At 45.4% G+C, this 23,757-nt stretch overlaps 2 protein-coding genes and 2 pseudogenes across 6 annotated transcripts; 2 read left to right on the plus strand and 2 right to left on the minus strand.

Annotated features, from left to right (window-relative positions):
* Window positions 1-2,971: 2,971 nt before the first annotated feature.
* Window positions 2,972-5,781, plus strand: LOC123084151 (wall-associated receptor kinase 2-like; annotated as a pseudogene).
* A 1,340-nt stretch (window positions 5,782-7,121) lies between these two features.
* Window positions 7,122-11,910, minus strand: LOC123075643 (disease resistance protein RPM1-like; annotated as a pseudogene).
* Window positions 11,911-16,348: 4,438 nt separating this feature from the next.
* Window positions 16,349-23,757, plus strand: LOC123103393 (LEAF RUST 10 DISEASE-RESISTANCE LOCUS RECEPTOR-LIKE PROTEIN KINASE-like 2.4). 3 transcript variants are annotated; one of them, XM_044524969.1, is made up of 6 exons: window positions 16,349-16,652; window positions 16,768-16,931; window positions 17,193-17,393; window positions 21,334-22,036; window positions 22,176-22,357; window positions 22,446-23,757. In XM_044524969.1, exons 2-6 carry the CDS (start codon window positions 16,790-16,792, stop codon window positions 23,585-23,587), a joined length of 2,370 nt encoding a protein of 789 aa, XP_044380904.1. In that variant the 5' UTR covers window positions 16,349-16,652; window positions 16,768-16,789; the 3' UTR covers window positions 23,588-23,757. The 3 variants fall into 3 exon arrangements, with proteins under 3 accessions (XP_044380904.1, XP_044380907.1, XP_044380910.1); XM_044524972.1 differs by lacking the exon at window positions 17,193-17,393 and having other exon boundaries at window positions 16,352-16,652; window positions 22,446-23,755; XM_044524975.1 differs by lacking the exons at window positions 16,349-16,652; window positions 16,768-16,931; window positions 17,193-17,393 and having other exon boundaries at window positions 20,739-22,036; window positions 22,446-23,753.
* LOC123103403 (rust resistance kinase Lr10) lies at window positions 17,007-20,812 on the minus strand. Of its 3 annotated transcripts, XM_044524992.1 has the most exons (4): window positions 20,567-20,812; window positions 19,908-19,984; window positions 18,788-18,811; window positions 17,009-18,602 (listed from the first exon to the last, which is right to left on the minus strand). In XM_044524992.1, exons 1-4 carry the CDS (start codon window positions 20,704-20,706, stop codon window positions 17,530-17,532), a joined length of 1,314 nt encoding a protein of 437 aa, XP_044380927.1. In that variant the 5' UTR covers window positions 20,707-20,812; the 3' UTR covers window positions 17,009-17,529. The 3 variants fall into 3 exon arrangements, with proteins under 3 accessions (XP_044380920.1, XP_044380927.1, XP_044380934.1); XM_044524985.1 differs by having other exon boundaries at window positions 17,007-18,602; window positions 19,908-20,771; XM_044524999.1 differs by lacking the exon at window positions 19,908-19,984 and having other exon boundaries at window positions 17,011-18,602; window positions 20,567-20,761.

Here is a 23,757-nt window from a genome sequence, read left to right on the forward strand (position 1 = left end):
TCTCTCCCATGGATCTGGGGTTGTGCAGGGCTTCGATTCGTGTGGAGGCATGCCCGATTCGATCGGCACGACAGGATGGCGGTATCGCCGCGGCGTCGGAGGCAGTGTGGCCTGCGGGCGCGTCGGCCAGCCCTGTTCGGGCGGCGGCGGCGCAGCAGTGGTGCACCTTCTGCCTTTGGATCGGCGTCGGCGGCATGGACGTCCTAGTTGTCGCATCGGAGGCACCTCTAGTCAGATCTGTTTTGACCGGTGCAGCCGACTGTGGTGGTCATCTCTTCTGTGTGAGGTGGTCGGCCTGTGGCTAGGTGATCGGATCTTGAGATTCGCCATCTAGTCCCCTCTACGAGTCGGGGAGACATAGTTTCCGGTTAAGACAGAGCCATTGGAGGGCGATGGCGGCGTTTTGCATCGTTACCTTGATGAGGGCATCATCAAGTAACTGTTGTCGGCCCACTCGTGCTGCTTCGGGTGAAAACCTAGGATCTGGTCTTCTAGATCGGATGATGGCGGTACTACGGTGTTGTTTCTCTCTTGGGAGCATCGTTTGTGGAGCACCGCTGGAAGACAGAGGCAGCAGGTGTTGCGGCTTCGTCTTGCACGGAGCTTCGGTGGAGCTGTCAAGTCATGCCTGGCCAGCAGGTGCTACGTTGAGTTATGCCTGGTTGGTAGGTGCTACGCACGACAGATCTTATAGATTCTTCGTGTCTGGGTGGACGAGCGCAGGGCGGTGGAGTCCTTGGGGGTCGTGGTGGCGTCGACGGATGTCTGGCCAGGCAAGGATGATACGGATCTCTCTCCTGAAGATGAGTCAGTGGTCCGATGACGATGGCGGCTTCTAAAACACGTGCAAGTCTTTTGAACATGCAACTTGTGTATTGTATGTACACAACTACCGCAATACCTACAGCAGTTAATCATGTTTGCATAGTCATGATGAACACGTATGTGTCATGCATGTTGGAATGCTATATTAATAATTAGCTTTTGTTTCACTAGTGCGTAGATGTTACAGCTTGTTAGACGTGTTATATTAATTAGCCATGGAAAAGATGGTGTATATTAACGATGTTTGTGGTTTCTGAATCATAATTTAATTTTCCATCTTACATTGTTCTTCCTTTCGTAAGAACCGGCCAGTTTTTAGCTTGTTGAACCTTCAATGAAAAACATTACGACAAAGTCATACATTGAGCTTACCATGTGTAATTATTTTCGTTAAATATGCACAATCAGGGATATCCTATATCGAAGGAAGGGCATAGAAACCCAACTACATTGATGTGCTCAACACTACACAAAGGCAGTGCACTCAAGATCGTCCAACACAAAAACAATTTAAAGACTTATACACACCCAAAGTCTATCTATCCAACACCATGAACAAGGCCTCCCACTCCACACGAAGCAATATTCTCGATACCACACCCTACTCTCCTGCTCCACCCCGCTAGAGCTGTCATTGAAGTCGACGCATGTGCAATGCAGCTTATTTTGTCTTTCATTTCGTAAGCACGAACTAGTTTCGAGTTGATTAAAAACATTGCTTGTAAACAACAACGTCATACCTACAGCGTGTCTCGCATAATCATTTTTTCTAGAATATACGCAGAAGTATGCATACAATATATTGATAAAGGAAGGATATAGAAAGCCGACTACTACTGGTCATGGAAGGCGAGGCATGTGCAAATACATTAGCTGTCCAAAAATAAGAAAATGACCAACCAGGACGTAGCAAGTCCTCAAGAACTCCATAGTCTATAGTACTGGCACACTTGATAGAGGTGGATCTAACCATTGACTTTTGACCAGATTTTCTTGAGAAAAGAACTTGAGAAAAGAACTTGTCTCTCATCCGCCGGAAAATATAGGGTTAATTAGTGCAACAGCAAATATTCGATCTGTTCACTGCCACCAGGCTCACAAGTGATTCATTAGTTGGCGTTGCAAGGTCAAATTAACCTGCGGGTGGCAAGTGCAAATGGTTTATAAAAACAAGCGGGCGGTTAATTTATGGTGTACGCTATGTACACACAGAGGAATGCAATTCCCCATGCGAGTCATGTAGTACTCCCTCTGTCTCAAAAATTTTGTCTTAAATTTGTCCTTACGGATGTATCTAAGGGAGTAATATATAGTCTATCATAAATGAAATAAGTATCATTTTATGGGGGTTGTGACTTGTGACTCTTTTGTGTTGGTGGTGCCTTTGCTATGAAACGTAGCAACAGGGAACTAGTGTAGTTACCATGATCTAACCCTCCATGCTTTGTAGATAAATCCTCCAAGCTACAAATTGATCTTCCTCTCGCACTATGACTATGACATTTCACAGCTCAGAAGCTGCACTCCAGGAAGTGAAGCTCCATCGTGCGACCATACCGAACTGGACGGCGCTCCTGCCTGAACTCATCTGTTACTGTTCTGAAATAGAGAGCTTCTATTTCATAATAGACCAGGCCTCCTCGTGGCCGCCACCATCTGGTACTGCTGAGAAATAGAAGCTTGGAATTTCTGGACTTCTATTTCTGATATTACCGGACAATGTGAGATTCAAATTTCACTGAAACACCCGAGTACACAGCTTAGGGAATCGCCCAAATTCATTTGTGCTCGTCGTTCTCAAGTCAAGGAATCGCCTTTGCCGTCGTGGCTTGCGACATCCTGCGCATTTTGTTCGTTGATAGGCCACCAGAAACCTGCTGGAACACATGGTAATTCTTTCTCGCCATATCTGATGTCTACAAACAGTCGAGTTGGGGCATTTGAGAACCCTGGCTAATTTCACAGAGGGTGGACACACACGACGACTGCATGCCCCAACAGCAAATAGTGGTAACAACTTAATTGGAGTGCTAACATTGATGTGGATGGCATGGTAGACAGGACAGGCAAGAATGATTCCAGCTTTACAAGAGTATGCTCGCTTCTTATAAAGCGGCTACTTGCCTGAAACCAATATACGGTCAGCATGCAGCAAATGTGGACGGCATTGACGACCATGCTGCTGCTCCTTGCGGCAGCGGCAGCGGCAGCTACCACCACGACCACAACTTGTGGTGGGTGTCTGCCGAGCTGTGGCGGCGTGGACATCCCCTACCCCTTCGGCATCGGCCCCGGCTGCTTCCGCGAGGGCTTCGAGATCGAGTGCATCAACAATGGCCCTGTGCTCGCCGGTACGTCCCTTCAGGTGGTCAAGCTGACATTGGATCCAGACGAGTCGCAGGTGATGCTCCCCATCGGGTGGCAGTGCTACAACGCCACCAGTACAAATGACGCCGTCGACTATAGCTATGCACAGACGACGATGAACAAGGACGGCGTGTACCGCATCTCCAACACGCACAACAAGCTTGTCGTCCTCGGCTGCAACACCGTCGGCTTCGTGGCCAGCAAGAGGACCGAGGGTGGCACGGACGCCAACGCTTTCAACACCGGGTGCATGTCCTACTGCAACAACTCCGCGAGCGCGCAGGACGGCCTCTGCGACGGTGTCGGGTGCTGCCACGTCAACATCCCGCCAGGTCTCACCGACAACTTCTTCAACTTCCGGGAGTACGAACACGCCGCCATGATGGACTACAGCCCGTGCGACTATGCCTTCCTTGTCGACAGGAACAACTACACCTTCCGCCGGTCCGACCTCAAGATGGACACAAACCGGACCACGCTGGTGTGGCTGGACTGGGCCATTTGCGGGAATGGCTCCGTCTCCGGCGACATACTGTCGTGCAAGCAAGCGGCCAAGACAGACCAGTACGCCTGCGTCAGCACTCACAGCGAGTGCGTCGACTCCACCAATGGTCCTGGCTACAACTGAAAGTGCTCCGGTGGCTACGAGGGCGACGCCTACTTGCCCAATGGATGCACCAGTAAGAGGCCTTGCTTATATTTTTAATAAAATAGTTCCTCTGCTTCAAAATAATTCAAGTTGTAGTTTTATTCTAAATCAAATTAGCATCTTTATGTTTGACCAAGTCTATTAAAAATATATTAATATCTACAAAAGATCATGTTAGTTTCATTAGATTTGTCATAAAATATAGATATTGATATATTTTTCTATCTACTTTTAGTCAAACATAGAGATATTTGGTTTAGGACAAATGTAAAACGGAGAAAGCAGTAGTACAACTAGTATGGTTTCTTTCTTGATAAATGTCCTAATAAACGATCACTTCGTGAATTTCTGCGACACAGATATAGATGAATGTGCAAATCCAGACAAGTATAGTTGCTATGGTGTATGCAAGGACACCGAAGGATGGTACGGATGTGACTGTCCTGCAGGCTATCAGAGTCGTGACCCAAGAACCGAACGATGCACTCAAAAGTTCCCACTTCCAGCACAGATCTCCGTAGGTAAACATCATATTCCTACTACACAAGTTAGTATCAATGTACTTTACCGGTTTTGCTGATTAACTATTTATCTAAATCGTTCTCTCTCTCAGTCGACCGCTTCAAAAGACATACACCAAACTAGTTAAATCACTCTCGCGACTATCTCTTTTCTAATATGTATTTTGTATTGTTTCGGACTCACAAGTCAAGTCACAAAAATTTAACAAATTTCCAACCACCCGATGAACAGAAGATCGCTAATTGAACGGTTACATTCAATTGTTAAGTATCTTGCTATAAATTTCTAAATATTTCCTTGCACTTCAAACCAAGCATAAACTCAAAAATTAAGTTTGATTATTAGAATAACTAAGTTCGATGGCAAACTAGTTAATAGCCAGAAAGTTTGTTTATTACAATATTTAAGTTTGTTTCTTTGCCCACGTAGGTGCAATAGGTGGCATTCTTGTCTTGGCATTTCTGGCATTCTTTTTTGTTCTTCGCAAAGAGAAGCAGAAGGCCAAAGACTTTTACCGAAAGAATGGTGGTCTTACATTAGAGAAGGCTAGAACTATTAAGATTTACACAAGGGGGAATCTCAAACCAGTTTTAAAGAGTAGCAACGTAATTGGTAAAGGTGGCTTTGGTGAAGTTTACAAGGGTGTTGTTGATGGAGTTATGGTCGCAGTAAAGAAACCAAATGGTCGTAGTGTCCTAGAGAAGGAGCAATTTCCAAATGAAGTCACCATCCTATCTCAAGTCAGCCACAAGAACATCGTAAGGCTTATAGGTTGTTGCCTCGAAGTGGATAACCCCATGCTAGTCTATGAATTCATCTCCAAAGGAAGCTTGGAAGACAATCTTCATCGAACTGACAACAAGGACCTTCTTGACTTGGATGTACGTCTAAGTATTCTTGAAGACTCAGCACATGGTCTAGCTTATATGCACTCACAAACCCACAACACAATCCTGCATGGTGATGTTAAACCAGCAAACATGCTCCTGGATGAGAACTTTTCACCAAAGATCGCGGATTTTGGCATATCGAGGTTGATTGCAAAAGGAAAGGAGCACACTAGAAACATCATAGGTGACATGTCTTATATGGATCCAGTGTACCTACAAACAGGTCGATTGACCGACAAAAGTGATGTCTACAGTTTTGGGGTTGTCATCTTGGAGCTCATTAGCAGGAGGAGGGCCACTCATTCTGACAATAATAGCCTTGTGAGGAGCTTCCTAGAGTGTCACCAAAATGGGGAGAGCATGACTGAGCTCTTTGATAAGGAAATTGCAACCACAGAAGATTTGGAATTTCTTAACAAGTTGGTAGATATTGCTGTTGATTGTCTTAACCTTGATGCAGATAAAAGACCATCAATGACAGATGTTGCAGGGCGCCTTGTCGCGCTGCATAGGTCCCGTAATCCTTAAGTTTGTTTCCGGATGGGAGTTTCAACAGCATGTATGTTAAGTCAAATAAGATAGGTAACTATCAGTGTCAACCATTGTTGTATTTGTTGTTCCAAGAAATTTGTACTACTGTAGTGAGTAACTTTATATTTCATATGACCAAATGCATGGATTGATTTCCAGACCATACTATATTGTAATAGGGTAGTGATTTAATCTTGCTCCTGCAGAGATCAACAAGATCATTACAAAACATCATCTTCCATAACAATGTATGGGTTAGATACATCACCGAAATGGTACTATTAGGCCCCATCTGTCACACACGTCAAACTGCACGCGATGTAGGCATCGCACACGCTAGAAAAACAAAAACATGTGTGACTGAAACTGAAACATGTGCGCTAGCCAGGCTTAGGGATAAGTCCACTAGTATGCTATGTTAAGCTCATGTCAATGATATTATTGAAAAAGAAAAGATGAATCCACTAGAAATGAGCAAAATGTGTTAGCAGCAATTCGTCACATACTTCACTACACTTTTTAGACCAGCCAATGTCGATAGGAGAGAAGATGAAAGCAACTAAAGTAATTTTTTCTAATAAAACAGGTTAGCAGCTAACTGTGCATACCACGGAGTTAGCACTTATTAGATGATAATTACCTGCATTTGCTGACATCTAATAACTATAGAAATGAAACAATGTCAAGATGTGCACCTTTGGTTCAAGCTCAATGTTGGACAACTGGGACTGAACCTTTTTTCTCCACAAATGCGTTTGTGAAACCAGGCGGGACAGGTGGCCTCGATGTGGGGGATGGTAGAGTTGCGATGTTTAAATCGATGCCAGTGCATATAAACGCCACTGTCTTTTCCTTTAGGATGACACTGCACTCATGTCAATAAGAGGTTAAAAAAATGAATTCATTAGAGACCAATAAAAACTGTCAGCTAGAACTCACTCCACACTCCATACTTATCAGTCCAAAGTTTGTAAACAAACAAAAAGGTTGACCAGTTTAGGCATGCCAAGCAACAACCACCTACAGACCAAAAACCGTTACATATAGTATCATAATATGAGATGATATCTTAAAACATAACCGTAACTTGGTCAGTGATACGCTGTCATGGTGAACTGAATTGGTGACAGACCGCATGTACATCTGATACTATTCAAATATCATACTGTATACAAAAAACTAGAGTTTCAATCAATGGCAGGGGGTTCCGGTCCAACTCATGCTATCAACAAACACTCAAACGGCAATTAATTCTGCTTCCTCTGCGACACTATCATCATTGCAGAAAGCATTCCATTTTTCCTTTGCAACTAAGAAATATTTGCAGCCATCTTCCTTTACATGTCGTCTTCAATATAAAGTAGTAACAAAGAATGACCCAGCTTAAAATCTTCACGCCCCGTCACAGCCTTCATACGGGAGGACAGTGGACAGACCAACATCGATCCTGGCCTCCTCCCAAGTGAGCAAAATGTGCTTAGTATTGCAGCGCATAATCTGATAATAATAACAAATCATGTCAGCCAGACAGAGGAGTGGATGAATCTTTATCTGTGTCAATGCTAGTTAATAGCACAGTCAAACTCAGTCCCTTAGGCGTTTAGGATAAGTATGAAAGCGCACATTCCTTTTTCTTTAATAAATTTAGATGAGAGAACATGGATGTACGAGAAAATAATATTTTTCTTTTTGGAAAGGCCCAGCACTATATTAAAACAAGGAGCGAGTAGATTCCGTACAGAAACAACTCGAGTTACAGCTAAGGCCACAAAATGTAGGAGAACTAGAAGTTATATTAATAGATGAAAGGACAAATATCCAAAATACAATATAGCATATATTAACATGTAGGAGGAACTATAAACTGCGCGATCACCTAATCCTAGTCTAGGTGAGGAAGATACGCACGAGCATAGAGAAAAGAATCACATTAATTAGCTTTAGTCGACAAACTCGTAACAAATTTGTACCAATATGTAATATATGGCTAGCTCCCAACTGCTATGTTAATTCATGTAATATATGCATGAAGGAGAAAACAGCAAAACCCAACCTTTGGAGCAGTGGCGATTACCTAACCCTTTCCCAAAGTCCTTTATGGCTAAGTACAACTGTAATATTCCTTATGTGGCTAATCCTCATTGCATCTTCGCTATATTCATCTGAACCTCTCTTATGACAGAGCTTCTCTATTAACTCTTTTTATGTGTCTTCCAGAATTAATTTTTCAAGGGCTGCAAGGTGTTCGATGCCATGTGGAAGAAACTTTAGCTTAGGACAGTCTGTGAACGATAGCTTGACGAGGTTTTGCATCGCGCCCTCCTCTATTTCCACTTGCTTGAGTTGTGGTGTGCACCATATGTATAGAAACCGAAGGTTTGGAAATGGCCCTGCGTAAAAATCCAACCTCTTCCCTTCAAAAGCCTTATCTAGCTCAAGAAAGCGTAAATCACGTATTACGGACAGATAGGAAAAGGTTTGCTCACTAATATTGGAGAATGTCAGGTTCAACCGGGTAAGGTTATTATGGTGTGACCAAGAAGAAAAAAGCTGCAGCATCGATGTTTTTTTCTAGCTGCCTTACTAAACAAGTTGAATACCTCATTGGGCAATATTTTAATGCAAGTACCTTGCAAATCCAATGTTAACAAAAAATTCAAAGAGATTAGGATAGGCTTCAGCAAATCAATATCGATATACCACCCGAATACATGGAATCCACGGAGATGTGTTCCACCAGATCGGCTCATTTGTTTGATGTTTCCCCCCGGGACAAATATGCGACGTGCATCCTCTACAGAGGATGTCCCAGTAGGTGAGCTATCATAAACTTTACCAAAGCATTCCTCCTTGGCTTTGTTGAGGGCAAGGAGGCGTATGACATCATGCATCCGGCAGTGCTTAAGTCGTCCAGCATAATTCCTTTCCACTACATGTAGTAGGCTTCGGTTGACAAGCTCAATCAAGTATCTCTCTGACATTTTTTCCAGTATTTTGCTATCCTCCTTTTCCCTGATAAATCCTACAGCAATCCACTGCCTCATTATCGTCCTCCTCTTTAATACATAATCTTCTGGGAATAATGCACAGTGTAAGAAACAATTCTTCAAATTGTGTGGAAGGTCCTCCAAGCTGACCTTTAGAATCATATGAACATCAGGGATCACATCTTTCATCAAATGTGAATCCAAACGCCTGTATACATTCTCCCATTCAGCCAAAGTTGGGGGTTTGCAGGAGAGTAGGCGGCCAATGCATGCAATAGCAATAGGCAAGCCTCGGCACTTTGCTATGAACTTCCAAGCCAATTTTTGCAACTCCAACGGGCACTCCTTATCATCATCATTCCAAAAGGCTCCTTTGCAAAATAACAGCCAGGAGTGATGTACTTCTAGCAGTTCCAAGTGAAGTGCAGACTCCCCAGTTGCTAACAGTGACACTTCATGCTTTCTTGATGTGATAACAAATCGACTGGTACAGTTAGATGTTGGAAAGACATTCCTTATCTCCAACCAAACAAGCGGAGTCCAAACATCATCCAAGACCAAAATGTAATTTTTACCTTGAAGGTAGTTATGGATGGACTCTGCTAGGCCTCTCGTCTCAACGTTGGCAACATTGATTGTGATGCCTAACTCGGTGGCTATCTTCTTTAGCAGATCTTCGAGGCGGTAACTCTCCGAAACAGTTACGCACGCTGCGGCGTCAAAATCCAATTTTACCACACATGAGCAACCAGAGTGGTTTTACCAACACCAGGCATCCCCCACACCGTGGTAACATTGATGCTGCTCTGCTCCAAATCATCACCATCACCACCAGCAGCAGTCAGCCAATGTACCAACTTGTCTTTATTCTCCTCGATCCCCACAAGGTCCTCATCTTTGGTGAACTGCAGAGCTTGACCTTGACTCGTCGATCTGGCAGCAGAAGAAGAGCTGACGGTGTAATCCTTCTTCCTCCGATTGGCATGTTGGAGTCGCGCCTGAACCCTAGCTAGCCCTAGCTCGGCTCTACCCCTCTCCCTCTCTGTGTGATATGCAGGGCCGTCTCCAGAAATTTGGAGGCCCGGGATGAGAATCAAAGTAGGGCCCTGATTTTTTTTAAATCATATACCTATAAAGAACTAATGTAAGTAAAATATACTCTCATTTAATTATATAACTTCAAATATGTGTTATTTGATACAATATTTAGAAAATATACCTAATACTAATTGTAAAATAGTAAAGATGGTACTGAAGCAATAAACTGATCTCATTTGTACTAAAAGAAGTATAATCTTCGATGATATCTTCATAATTGATCTTTTCCTTTTTGCGATCAGATTCTTTCAGGACATTTAACAAGAGTACCCTTTTGGGATCGAGCATCCACTTATAGTTTTGTTTTCTTCCTATGCTTTTCAGCACCAGAATCATAGTTCCTTCTATGCATGTTTTTTTCTGTTTTATAAAACAGACAAAACAATATTAATCATTTTGAATTCTATGTAATATTTCACCTTGCATAAAACATATTTCACCTTGATGTAACATTGTAAAAAATTGTTTAACAAAACCGAGTCTACACTAGCAAAATAAAATAGGGCTTCTTATAAAAGGATTTACGCCGGCAGGGACGGTGCGCCGTAGCGGCTGTAATACCTAATACGATACTGTGGAGCGTAGCCGGCCGGCGGCCGCGTAGCACGTCCGCCCTCGCCTGCCGGCTGCCGTCGCCCAGCCGGCCCTTGCGCTGCTAGAGACCTCTCCTCGATTAGGCCTTGTTCGGTTCCATGATAAATGAGAGGGATTGACAGGTATTGGCAGGGATTAAATCCCGTCTAGTTCAAATTTCCCGCAAATCCCCTCTATTCCACTCCAATCCACTTGGGAAGTGGCTTAACCGAACAAGGCCTTAAAGGATCGCTAAACCAGGGATAAAACTGGAACATATGCGGGCGATGCGATCGGGAGTTACGGCAAATTCCAACAGGCAGGCTGCGTGCGTGCATGTATTTGGTTGCTAGAATGGGCTGCCTGGGTGTTGATTTACTGGGCCCTTTTCTCATACATACACATAATATTTTCTGGACTGGGGGCCCCTTAAATTTGGGGGCCCTGTGTGGTGTCAGCCAATTTGTCCTCCCTTGTCAACGGGCCTGGTGATATGACCCGAGGAAGAAGAAGACCAAAGGAGACGGCACGGTGGTGTTCCTAGCGCACGAACGCCCTAGCCGCAACAACGGTCCTGTATATCCTCAAGCAACAACTCGAGCTACAACCATGCCAGTCTACAACGACCTCCACACAGGATTTATACCCAGGCCAGCGTGTCCACGATCCCCACGCTCCCACCTGTGCAAGCCCACCATCCGGTCCGCCCTAGCCGCGTCCACCATGCGCGCCCGTACGCACGTACCGCGGCGAGCCCACCCCGATCGCCTCGCTGTCCCCGGACCAAGTCCCGTGTACATGCACACGCGCGCCCAAGACACCACCCACACACGCAACACCTACGCCACGGAGCCGGCCGCGCCCGACGAGCGCCGATGCACGCGCCTGTTGCACCCGACGCGGACGCCGCGGCTTATTCACGCAACATGGCATCCTACAGCTTCCCTTCGATTTCGTGGAGCTTGGTTGCCAGGCGATACCAGGTCTAAATATGCCTGAGCCGCTTATTTGTCTTGCCGGCAAATCTTCCTTGCTTGTTGTCCTCCTGCTTGTAGGTGAACTCGTCGACGACGTCCTCGATCTGGAAGGCGAGGGCCCTGATATCGCCGACCAAGATGGCGGTAGTCTTGTCGGTGTCCTTGAACCGCTCCGCCTCTTGCAGGTAGGCCTGCATGCTCTCCAGCTCCGCCTTGGACGTTGGACCGATGGATCTTGCCAAAGAGGCCCCTGAGGGCGGCGGCTTCCATGTCGAACAGCGAGCCCCCGAGCATGACCACCAGCTGCCCGACAACAGCCTCTGCCATGGTTGTCGAGGCTTTCTTTTTTCGTGAGACAATGATTATTGTGAGCAACTGCAACCAAGTTACCAGATCTCACTCACCGAATTCTTATTCGAGTACCAACATCCAAAGATCGCCCCCCTTATTTCTTTGTGCACTCCAACCACTCAGCACTCGGCACATCTCAGGCACCTACATTCGATTTCCATATAACCATCAAACCTCTCTCTCCACATAGGTGTGGATGGCTGATTTGGCTGTGAAGAAGAATTAACCTGCAAAATCAGTACAAATAAGAGCATCAGGGGAAATAACTATGAGCATGGAAACAAGCAGAGCAGCATCAATTTCCTATCTTTCCTCGGCAGCATTTGATGCTAAAACAAATAAGCAGATTCTTTCTGACGGTTTCTCTCCTCTGCCTCCCCCTCCCTCGCGACTGCGCCGCCACCGCGCGGGCGGCCGGCCGCGCCACTGTCCCCCTTCTCCAGAGGCCCTCCCCCGCCACCTCTCCCCCGCCGTCGCCAGGTTGCGGTGCCGGGCTTGCCCCGGGCAGCGCTGGCCCCTGCTTTTCCCCTCTCGGAGGCGACCTGCGCGGGGCGGCGCGTTTCCTGGTGGTGTGCTCAAGCAGCGGCGGTCCGGCGCGGCGGCGAGGCAACATGGCCTAGGCGTGGGAGGCTGGCTACGCGGCGGCGCTGCCGTTGGCGGCTGAGCTCGCGGTGGTGCGGGGTGGTGCCGCCTGCTGGGCCCAGATCTGGGCCCCTTCGGTCCCCATCTGGGCCGTGGCGGGCCGACAGCTTCTCATCAATGTCGGAGCCCCCTGGAGGTGTAGTTCGGGCGTAGGAAGGCTGGGTGGGGGCGGCGCCGCCGCCGGCTTGCTGCAGCGGGGCGGCAGCGGCTTTGCGAGCCTGAGATGGGCTCGACCGGGCCCGGGTGGCCTGGTGTGCCACTGCGGCCGCGTCCGGTCGACACCCGCGACGGTGCTGGAGGCACATGCCTCCCGCACGTTGGCGGTGGAGGTGGTTCCCTCCGGCGCGGCTCCGGTACTGCCCCTCCCGATTTCTGGCGCTCCTCTCTCCATCCCTCTAGGCCTCGTGATGGCGGTCTCAATGAGGCGGCATGGATGACTTCAAGACCGTGGTGGCGTATGATGGTGGCTGGCTTCGGATCGGACGGATAGTGGTGGTTGGGATGCGGGACAAATCTCTGTCGGTTCTTCCGGCGCCGACGCGGTGTCGCCTGCGGGCGTCGCCTTTCCTTCCTGGTGGGCGTAGGTGTTACCCATCCTCCACTCCTCTCCGCGTGCCGGGGGAAACCCTAGGACATGTCCGGGCAGCAGCGTCGTCGACGTCGCATCCCTTCTTGGAGGTGCTGCTCACGCGGCAATTCAGTGCCTTGGTGTGTGGTGGGACGAATCCGGAGGGCGCCGCGGTGACAGATCATCTGTGCTTTGCCGAGTTGCAGTTGTTGGCATTTTGTTCTTCTTTCTTTCTTTTTTGGGCTTGATATGTTGTGCACCCCAGCAGTTATCGTGTGATTGACGAAGTTGCTTTATTTATAATGATATTTTTTGTCTCAAAAAAAATTATAAAGCGGGCAGCCGCTCAGCAGTCAGGGCCGGCTCTGGCCCAGGGCAGCAGGGGCGACGGCCGGGGCCCGGCCAAAATAGGGGCCCATATATGGTATAGATTATGTACATATAGGACAGAGTAGAAAGAAAGAAGGGTGTTTCCTATTTAGCGCTGCGGGCGTCGGTTATAACCTTTTTTGTTAAAATGGAGGAACTTTAATAAAATTTGTGAAATTATTTTTAAATTCGGTGAATGTTTTTCAATTTGGACGAACTTTTTTATAAACTTGATGAACTTTTTTTACAAATTTAGGATTTTTTTTTCAATTTCGATTTAAATTTTCCAAATAAATGAACTTTTTTTCATTTTTATGAACCTTTTTCTAAATAAATGAACTTTCTTCCAAATCAAGGAATTTTTTTCAAAATCAGTGAACTATTTTTCAAATTTCATGAGCTTTTTGTTCAAAATCGGTGAACTATTTTCATAATCAATGAACTTTTTTCATAATCGAAGAACTTTTTTCAAATGGAATGAACTTTTTTTAAAATAAATGAACATTTTTCAAATGGAATGAACTTTTTTCAAAATCAATGAACTTTTTTTCAAAATTGATGAACCTTTTTCTAAAAAATATAGGTGAACTTTTCTCAAATTCGATGAACTTTTATTTAAAATTCATGAATCTTTCGCAAGTAGACGAACTTTTTGTTCACTTTGTATGAACCTTTTCAAATTGATGAACTTTCTTCAAGTTCACTTTTATTTCATTGTCAATTCTTTTTTCATTTATAACGTAAAAAAATACGCATAACAAACTGGGTATATATTACTCCTACATGCTAATGTTGTACTCCCCCAGTTTCTAAATATTTGTCTTTCTAGAGATTTTAACAAGTGACAACATACGAAGCAAAATGAGTGAATCTAAACTCTAAAATAGACATCTAAAATATGTCTACATGCATCCATATGTTGTAGTCCATTTGAAATGTCTAGAAAGACAAATATTTCGAAATGGAGGGAGTACTAAAAGAAGGGTCAAATTGAGTATTTTCCTCACACTGGGCAATAAAGAGGCTTTGGCCTAATGGTTATTGCCAAAAATGTTTGAAGTGAGCGGTCAAGGCTCGAATCCCGTTTCTCCCTATTTCTTCAAAAATTACATTACTTTTCCTGCGGTACGAGTGGGATTGTCCTTTTCTCCTGGGCCGGCCCGATATTCCTGCGCTGCGAGCGCCAGTTGAGATAACTGGCGCCTGAAGCGCCGAGCAGGAGCTCCCAGAAAGTAGGGCATATCTACCCAGGGCGCGCAACTAGCTCAGGAAGGTAGCCAGCCACACACGGAACGGAAATCGTCATTTCCTTTTCTTTCCAGCGATTCTCGATCGCGATTCACGCACTGAATCGTCGCCAGTCGTTGTGGAATCACTGAAATCCCTAGTTTCCTGATCACGTTGTGTCGGTCGCCGCAAGAAATTGCGGAAAGATCAAGATCAAGAGGTAATCCCAATCCGGTGTCTGATTCTTTCTTTGCATCGCTCATCACTTGCAGTTGCATCCATGGTTGTGTAATCATGTTGCCTAAATAGCTGCATCGCTCATCGCTTCTCATGATTACTGGAGGTTTGCTATCATGCTATTTCTAAATTCTTGTGTGCATTGTAGCTTCTATGATACTTGGGTTCGAACAAAGGCAATAAAAAATTTACTACTCTTTATGACTTTATAATATATATATTTGTTTGTGTATCTACCAAAAAAAATTCTCTATTGGGCCCATTGATGAAGTTCGGCCCGGGGCCTTCCAAATCCTTGAGCCGGCCCTGTCAGCAGCTAGCACGAGCGGGCCCAACTTCCCTCGTCGCCTTGGCCGCCGGGGCCGGGCTTGCCGCCACCGCCTCTTCCAGATGGGGGCGGGCTGAGCAAGGCGGCGGCGGCGCGAATACATTGCTGCTGCTGCTGGCCTTCCTCTCTCGCTCTATCTCTGGCTTTTATACTACAAAGAAGATGGACCCCAAATGGTATTTGCGGTATATAGCATATTTTGTGCCCACGAAATGACCTACAAAATGGACCGAGGCGCATATTTTGTGCTGCCTGTACCCGGTTTTCAGTTTTGTTTGCGTTTTCTTGATTATCCTATTAGCATGTTCAGTGTTTTTTCTTACATCTTTTGGCTTTTCCCTTTTATTTTTATTTTCCCCACTTTTCTTTACTTTTCCATTTTCTTTCTCTACAGATTTGCCGTGTCATAGAAATATACACATTTATTGAGAAATGCATGAGTTTTTCTAAATTACATTACCACGTTTTGAAATCACATGAGCATTTTTTAAGTACATGAACACTTATTAAAATAATAATAATATCCTTTTCAAACAGGACAACATCTTTAATTTACATGATGTTGTGTCATAGAAAACATTTTAAAAGTAGATGATTTTTCTATAAAAAGGCATGATTTTTTTAGAAAATTATATTAATATTTTTTAATATACACGGACATTGTTTCAATTGCATTACGTTTTATTTAAAAAATGAAAAACATTTAAACCTAATATTTTTTATGTGTAAATAAATTTACAAAAAATGAATATTTTTATCCTCTTTATTACAGATTGGATTATAATTTTTATATATATTTTTAAACAATTAAGAAAGCAAAAAAAGAGAGAGGAAAATGTACCTACGTGAATGGGCCGCAGTGGCCGCGCCCCATGTAAGTCATGTGTGGTCGACTGCGGTGAGGACATGGCGACATCAACATCGGCAGGGAGACGACGATTCAAACGGTGCCGGTCGATGTATCATCGAGGTGGATGGCGGCAATGATGAGGGCAGACGGGGATGCCAGGGTAGGGGTGAAGGTGTGTGTTTCGTGGACTATTTGACACAACAGGCTAAAAAAGGAAAACCATTTTAAGAGAAGTGAGCAAAGTTGGAGCTCAGAAGGGAAAGCTTTGGTCGTGGGCTGGGCAAAGTGATAAGCTCTGACTAGCAGGCCTTGTTAGAAGTAGGCTTCACGCAGGGCCCACGGTGGGCCGCGCACACGGATCCTATCCATTCTCACCGCGCCCACTGCCGCCGACGATAACGCCGGCCGCCGCCCACCACTTCCGCCATCCCGTCCGCTCCCAACGGTAGCAAGAATGTGCAGGTTTCCCCAACCCATCAGCAACCTCAACCGCAGCCGGTTTCCCCAACCCACCAACAGCAGCCGACAGGGAGCTAATCCCCGGCTGTCGTTCTACACGTCGGTGACTGGATCGGCGGTCAGGCAGCAGCAGTCCGCCGCCCCGTCCACACAGACGGCAGCAAGCAGCAGCAGCATCTCCTCAAATTTTCAAGATCTGGAGGTACATTGCTTAGATTTTCGATCCCTCTCACAATACCTGATTTAGTTTGTTATTACACTGAAATAAGTGCAGCTCGATTTGATGTGGATGTGGTGACATTTTATCTGATCTGCAGATGGGATAAGTGAAATATGTGAATGTGGATCACATTCACTTTATGCTTGAAAGGAATAACTCCGTTGGGCACATTGACATCGCCTCTGCTAGCCTACATATCACATTCAGATGGGGACGGATTGCAATGCAGAGAAATATGGGAGTGGAGACCGGATAATTCAGGTAATCAACAGAGTATTGAATTGTACACAATCGCTGTTCGCAACTTATGGAGATAAAATATGAGAGTGGCTCTTAAACATTAAAATACAAGTCCAACCGTGAATCGTGTATCTTGCAAATAACCAGTAGAGTACTATTACATGCTAGTGACCCGTGATTATTCATACATCTCCAGACCTAATATGGACTGAAAGTATCGAAACGCAGTGTTGACAGAGTCTGCTAGTCCCTGTTTTGATTATGGCATGAGTTCGTTTTCAGATGAGACGAAAGGCTTGGGGGGCATCTGCAGACTCTGCAGCCTCCCTGTTAGCATGTTAACAACCTTCGTCATCGACGGACGGTTTCTCGGGTTCCACTGGATGCACCATAGCCACCAGCAGTCCGCCGCCCCGTCCACACAGACGGCAGCAAGCTGCAGCAGCGCTTCGATTCATCTCCTCAGATGTTCAAGATCTGGAGGTACTAATGCAGACAACTAGTAGAGTACTATTACATGGTATCCAGACATAATATGGACTGAAACTATTGAAACGTTGTGTTGACAGAGTATGGTAGTCCCTGAATGTTGACAGAGTATGGCAGTCCCTGTTTTCATTTATGGCATAGGTTCATTTTTATATGAGACGAAAGGCTTCGGGGGCATCTGCAGACTCTGAAGCCTCCCTGTTAGCATGTTAACGACCTTTGTCATCGACGGCCGGTTTCTTGGGTTCCACTGGATACACCACAGTGCCACCATAGCCAGCTTCCTCACCTTTTCTTTATCTTCTTCAGTGGTTTCCAAAGTAAGCGCCAACTCCTCCCCATTGATCACTTTCTCGTAGATCCACTCTGGGAGGTAAACATCGTCCTGGCTCCCGATTCTTGGGTCTGAATTCCTCCTCCCACTTACCATTTCTAGCACCAGCATGCCGAAACTGTACACGTCTGACTTGTACGATACCCCCCCAAAGTTCCGAGAGTATAGCTCTGGTGCAATGTAGCCCATTGTGCCTCTTGCTGCAGTTAAGGTCACGATGCTTTGGTCCCTTGCACACAACTTTGCAAGGCCAAAGTCTGAGATCTTTGGATTGAAGTTGTAGTCCAGCAGGATATTGTGAGGCTTGATGTCAAAGTGGAGGATGCGCTGGTTGCACCCTTGATGCAAGTACTCCATTCCCCTGGCGATGCCTAAAGCAATATCTAGCAGCTTGTCTGGTACTAGAAGATTCTGAAAAATATTAGAGTCATCAGAGAATATGTATTTCTCTAGTGACTCATTAGGCATGAATTCGTAAATAAGAGCCCGTCTCATTCCTTCGGAACAAAATCCTAGGAGACGGACAATATTGGCATGGTGGATTAGTCCGATGGTTGCAACTTCATTGATGAACACCTCTCCCTCTCCAGTAGAGTTCTCTAGCATCTTGACTGCCACGGGCACTCCATTTTGTAACTCGCCTTTGTATACACTTCCAAATCCTCCCTGCCCTACTTTTTCCTTAAACCGTCTTGCCATCTTCTTAACTTCGGAGAAAGTGTACCTCGTGGGTTTTGATGTTCCATATGTCTTGAGGAACATTTCAACCTTCAAATGTATCTCTGCATTATATCTTGTCTTGAGTGAAAGATAAAGCACAGTGGCCACCGTCACCAAAAGAACGACAAATGCGGCCACCGATGATGTAGCTGAATAAGCAAACAATACGTCATCAGCACATTGCACCAGGGCTTAAAAGCCGTTATTTAGTACTATTTGTTATGATAAGAGGATGTCAAGAGTCAGAGTAACCAGCAATATGAATTTGTACAACAGAAAGCTTTTATTTTTTCCTTTATATTTTGAAGCTAAAAAGACTTGGTTGGAGCAGTACCTGCAATGACTTTGATACGTGAACCTGCAAATACCAAGAAAGAGAATGAGATAAAAAGCAAGGAATTATATTTACAAACAAATCTAGAACAGACAAATTGAGTGTTGTCTACGGTGGCTGCAGTACATTACCCTAGTATATGAGGAACAAACATACGATGCTATTTATGCCTTTTCTAGAAGAGAGAGAAAAAATCTGTCACAACTTATCAAACAAATTTACTTTTTGGGGAAACTTATATTGCTTTGGTTCTATCTATGATAGTGCCACTGGCCTATTAGTTTTTTTTTACATTTTTGTCATGCACACAGCAGTTAGAGTCAACTGAAGGCCTTTTTCTGACTGGGCAACTTTTGTTCAGAAAATGCCTGCAGTCACATGCATGTGCGCCCAGCGGCGGTCGCCTTGCTGCACCATAGCCAATCCTCCTCCTTTTCCGTTTCCACGCTCTGAAATCAGAGCTGTAGCCTTCGCCATTGGTGGAAACAAGGTCTCACATTGGCGGAACAGAGCAGAGGGTTGCCACCTTTGTCCACATATTATTACCTTCGAGTAACCGTCCACTCCAGCCTCTTACGCTGATCCAGTGCCATTGCTAGTTATGTTTCAGTCGTGTTAAGCACCCCTCCTATAGAGATAAGCACTGGTGCTAGAGAAAAACTCGGTTTGTTTTACTAAGCACCTTGCATTGTACAAGGCCTTACTCTGCTCTGTCCTCCCTGATTCATTCGCCCAAAATACCTAGCTAGCTCGCCACTCGCTCAGGTACAGCCATGCATGTCAATTGAGTGTTGCATAGCAAATTGTAGAATAAATAATGTCCAAAAGAGTTTGGATTATTTAAAGCCAGTAGTGTCTGATAGATGAACGCAACTTTTTTTTTTCTATTTGATTATTTCTGGGATTTTTTTTCTGGGTACTTCAGTGTGATTTCTCGAGCAGGATTTGTGATGCTAATTTTGAAAGAAAAATAGTTGACAGAAAGCCTCATACTCTCATGGAGATTCGAACATATGGGAAGTAGAATAAGTAAATTGTAAAGTAATTGACTACGCAACTTTTTTACAGAATAAAACAGGATGATGTTATATATGGTTTTGACTGTTATAACTGAACATACCATGAGGGTCAGGTATGCAGAATTGTTCCTTCCTTTCTGAGCTGAACGCGCAGCGTTGCCCACTGAGTTCACATTGCCTGCAATTGCCACCAAACCAATACACTGTCGTCTCAGCAAAACTGAGCATTCTTTCTATGCGTTCCTTGAAGGACAGTGAGAAGGGCGTGTATGACATTGGGTCCTCAAACATATACATTGGTATCAGCCGGCCACTGACGCCATCTGAGATTGGGAAAACCTTGCAGTCCAATGGAAGACTGGACATGGCTTTATAACCAGACACCAAATAAAAGAAGTGGGTTGTGTTGCTAAGGCAGGATACTGGGCCAGCAATGCTTTCGGCTGGACCAGGTGTGAACTCTCTTGAACAGTGTAGTAGGGTTGCAGATGAACCCTCATCATTGATAACATCAACCTGTGGAGATGATGAGCTTCCGGAGATGATGAGCTTCTGCTGGAGCACCAAACAGGGGTCTACAAGCGGGGTGATCTTCATGGAAGAGCGCCTGTAATCTATGGCGCTGACACTGTATGGGCCAAGAACTGGGTGGACTAGGATGGTGTCTTGACCAAAGCATGCAAACTTCCTGATTGATCTGCCGACACACCCACATGACGACGATGATGATGTATTGCTGGATTCAAGGCAGAGAGGATACCTGATCTCTGGGCCATGTTGGCTGCACTGGGAAGGTGGGCAGTATTTGAAGAAATCTTGATCATCCCATGCCGTGGCCAAGTAGATTCCGTGGTTGATCAGAGGCAGCAGCAGGAGGGCTGTGACAAGTAATTTTCTCATCTTTCCGTGCTTCTGCAACCGGGAGGGAGAAGATGTGGCAAGTAGCCAATAAAAAAGGCAGTCATAGTTGTGCTCTATGGATAGTTATGCCTGATGAGTAGATTTCAAATGCTAACACCTGCCGTGTACTAGTGGTTTGAGTGTGATTGCAGACTTGCTTCTGTCCAGTCCCTTGTTGCATGGGCAATAAATATGTTTTGATTGGCATTTTGCATTTTGTGGAGAGAAGGAATTATCATGTCATGGGACAGAAGACTTCAAGCCTCGAGTCGTCTTTTGTTCCTAGCTACACAATGGGAGAGAAATATCTTGCTCTACTTAACAGAAGACTCCGACTGGGTCGTCTTCTGTTCCTAGCTACACAATTGAGAGAATATATCCCTCTTTTACGGGGTGCGTCTATACCAATTACGTCATAATCAGTATGCCAATCACATATTAATTGGTATATACAGCTGGATATGACCAACTAGTCGATGTCGATTCCTTGCCCCCCTTTGTACTCTGTAACATAAGTAACTAGGATGCCAACTCCGTAGTGCATCTGTGAAGCTTTCATGGGGAACACTGGTGCATTTCATCATTCTATTACCCTACAATCCTTAACTGTCTTCTCCCTTGTTGCAGTTTTTGCAGCAGATCATGTCCTGGGAGGAGATGATGGGTGCTCACCTTTCTCCTGTGGGCATCTCCAAGACATACGACCCCCTTTCCGTCGGCGAGGTGATCCTCTTGAGTGCGGTGTTGAAGCATACGAGCTGGGTTGTACCAGTAGCAAGGCTACAATTCACATCAACACAGGAACATACTATGTGACTGCCATCAACTACACCGGTTCCTACTTCTGGGCCATGGATCCCAACTTCAATACCAGTAGCAGCTGCCCTCTTCCACCGTGGAATCATGTTCCTTACGTTGGACACTACGGAATTGATTCAATTTCACCACCTGGCTTTCGGTATTTGGTCCCTCAAAGCTATGAAGCAGCTTGTTTTGCTAATTGTTCGCAAGCAGTAACGAATAATAGTGCATACAAGCCCGTTGCTTGCCTGAGTGCCAACAATTCACATGTTTATGTCTGGGTGTCTAATTACACGTACTGTGCGGTTGAAGATCTTGAATCTTATTGTGGATACCTGGCAGAGATTCCATTTGGTAACGAGTATTCTCCTGATTGGCGACAGCTGCAGAATGCAAGTTATGCAGATATCACACAATTCACAAGTAAGGGGTTTACTGTCCGATTTCCTGTGGACACCATTTACAGGAGGCCTTCTACTTCTGTGATGTTAAGAAAGAACATCAATTTATGCCTCAACAATTCAATCAGGTGATCACCCCGTTGTTCCATTTCCTCCCGATTTAGTTTCTCACCTCCCTATTCTCTTGAAGAATTGACTTGGGGCTGTTAAGCCAACCTGACGGTGGCAGCCTGCATTATAATTTATTTACAATTGTATGATTTGCAGCTACTTCAAGGAGCAAATATTTGGCACAAGCATTGTTAATTGGACTCATGCTATTTTCTGGAGTGAGGTGCACTTCTTAGAATGCGTGACTCAGAGCTCTAACAATCACTACTACACAACAAAGTTGGTTTTGATTGTTGCAACCATAGTATCTGCTATTGCTATCCCAAAGTTCTTTTTTGGTACGTGAGAATTGTATACACATTTTACTTTCGAAAAAGAATTTACATTCTTTTAACTTATGTCCATATCTGTCGACTTGTTGTGCAGTAATGTGCAGGTTCTTGTTGGCACCCCTGGCTGTATGGATATTCCTAGCCTACAAGTACATGAAAACAAGGCTCATAATTGATGCAGTTGAGAATTTCCTCAGGATTCAACAAATGATTGGCCCGGCGAGGTACTCCTACACAGATATAGTTGCAGTCACAAGCCATTTCAGAGATAAATTGGGCCAAGGGTGCTACGGCTCTGTGTACAAGGGCGTGCTACTCCCAGGCGGCGTCCATGTCGCCGTCAAGATGCTAGAGGGCAATTCCAACTGCAATGGAGAAGATTTCATCAGCGAGGTCTCCACCATCGGCAGGATCCACCACGTCAACGTGGTGCGTTTAGTGGGGTTCTGCTCAGAGGAAATGCGAAGGGCCTTAGTCTACGAGTACATGCCCAATGGTTCTCTGGACAAGTACATCTTCTCTACCGAGAAGAGCTTCTCATGGGACAAGCTCAACGAGATCGCTTTGGGCATTGCCAGGGGGATCAACTACTTACATCAGGGGTGCGACATGCAGATTCTGCACTTTGACATCAAGCCGCACAACATCCTTCTTGACAGCAATTTCATCCCAAAGGTCGCCGATTTTGGGCTCGCCAAGCTGTACCCTAAGGGAGACAGTTTCGTGCCACTGAGTGCCATGCGGGGAACCATAGGCTACATAGCCCCCGAGATGATATCCCGGAGCTTCGGCGTCATATCTAGCAAGTCCGACGTGTACAGCTTCGGGATGTTGCTGCTGGAGATGGCCGGCGGGAGAAGGAACGCTGATCCAAAGATGGGGTCCTCAAGCCAGGCGTACTACCCATCATGGGTGTATGACCAGCTGACTCAAGAAGAAGCGGGCGAGATATCTCCGGTTGCTGCCAACATGCACGAGCTGGAGAAGAAGCTGTGCGTTGTCGCATTATGGTGTATTCAGATGAGGTCTCGTGATCGGCCGACGATGAGCGAGGTCATTCAGATCCTGGAGGCTGGAGCTGATGGCCTACAGATGCCTTCGAGGCCGTTTTTCTGCGACGAAGGGCACATCCACGTAGAGGACTCTTACCATTTCACTTCGGAGCTGACAGCGGTCTCGGAGGAGGAATTGACCGTGGTATCGGAGGAAGACGACGGTGAGATATACAGTGTGTGATCCACTTTATCTTTGCATAAGTGCACCTATATGTATGTATGTACGTATCAGTGAGTGATGCACTTAGCTTATGGTTGTAACAGTATGAATGAATGTATTGTACAAACTGCCTTGCTTGTTTGTTACCGGAGAAACAAACAGAGTAACTTCAAATATGTTTGAAATCTGAC

The sequence above is a fragment of the Triticum aestivum genome, chromosome 1B, assembly GCF_018294505.1.
Source record: "Triticum aestivum cultivar Chinese Spring chromosome 1B, IWGSC CS RefSeq v2.1, whole genome shotgun sequence".
In the NCBI taxonomy this organism is placed as follows: domain Eukaryota; kingdom Viridiplantae; phylum Streptophyta; class Magnoliopsida; order Poales; family Poaceae; genus Triticum; species Triticum aestivum.

What these genes read in the sequence shown, in the direction of transcription:
- LOC123103393 (XM_044524969.1), top strand. Translation starts at nt 16,790, where the DNA reads ATGTGGATCACATTCACTTTATGCTTGAAAGGAATAACTCCGTTGGGC. An exon ending in GTGGAGACCGGATAATTCAG is followed by an intron (nt 16,932 to 17,192) that starts GTAATCAACAGA and finishes GTTCGTTTTCAG; the next exon opens with ATGAGACGAAAGGCTTGGGG. An exon ending in CAGATGTTCAAGATCTGGAG is followed by an intron (nt 17,394 to 21,333) that starts GTACTAATGCAG and finishes CCCTTGTTGCAG; the next exon opens with TTTTTGCAGCAGATCATGTC.
- LOC123103403 (XM_044524985.1), bottom strand. Translation starts at nt 20,706, where the DNA reads ATGAGAAAATTACTTGTCACAGCCCTCCTGCTGCTGCCTCTGATCAAC. An exon ending in CTGCATACCTGACCCTCATG is followed by an intron (nt 18,812 to 19,907) that starts GTATGTTCAGTT and finishes TGGTATTTGCAG; the next exon opens with GTTCACGTATCAAAGTCATT. An exon ending in ACGTATCAAAGTCATTGCAG is followed by an intron (nt 18,603 to 18,787) that starts GTACTGCTCCAA and finishes TTGCTTATTCAG; the next exon opens with CTACATCATCGGTGGCCGCA.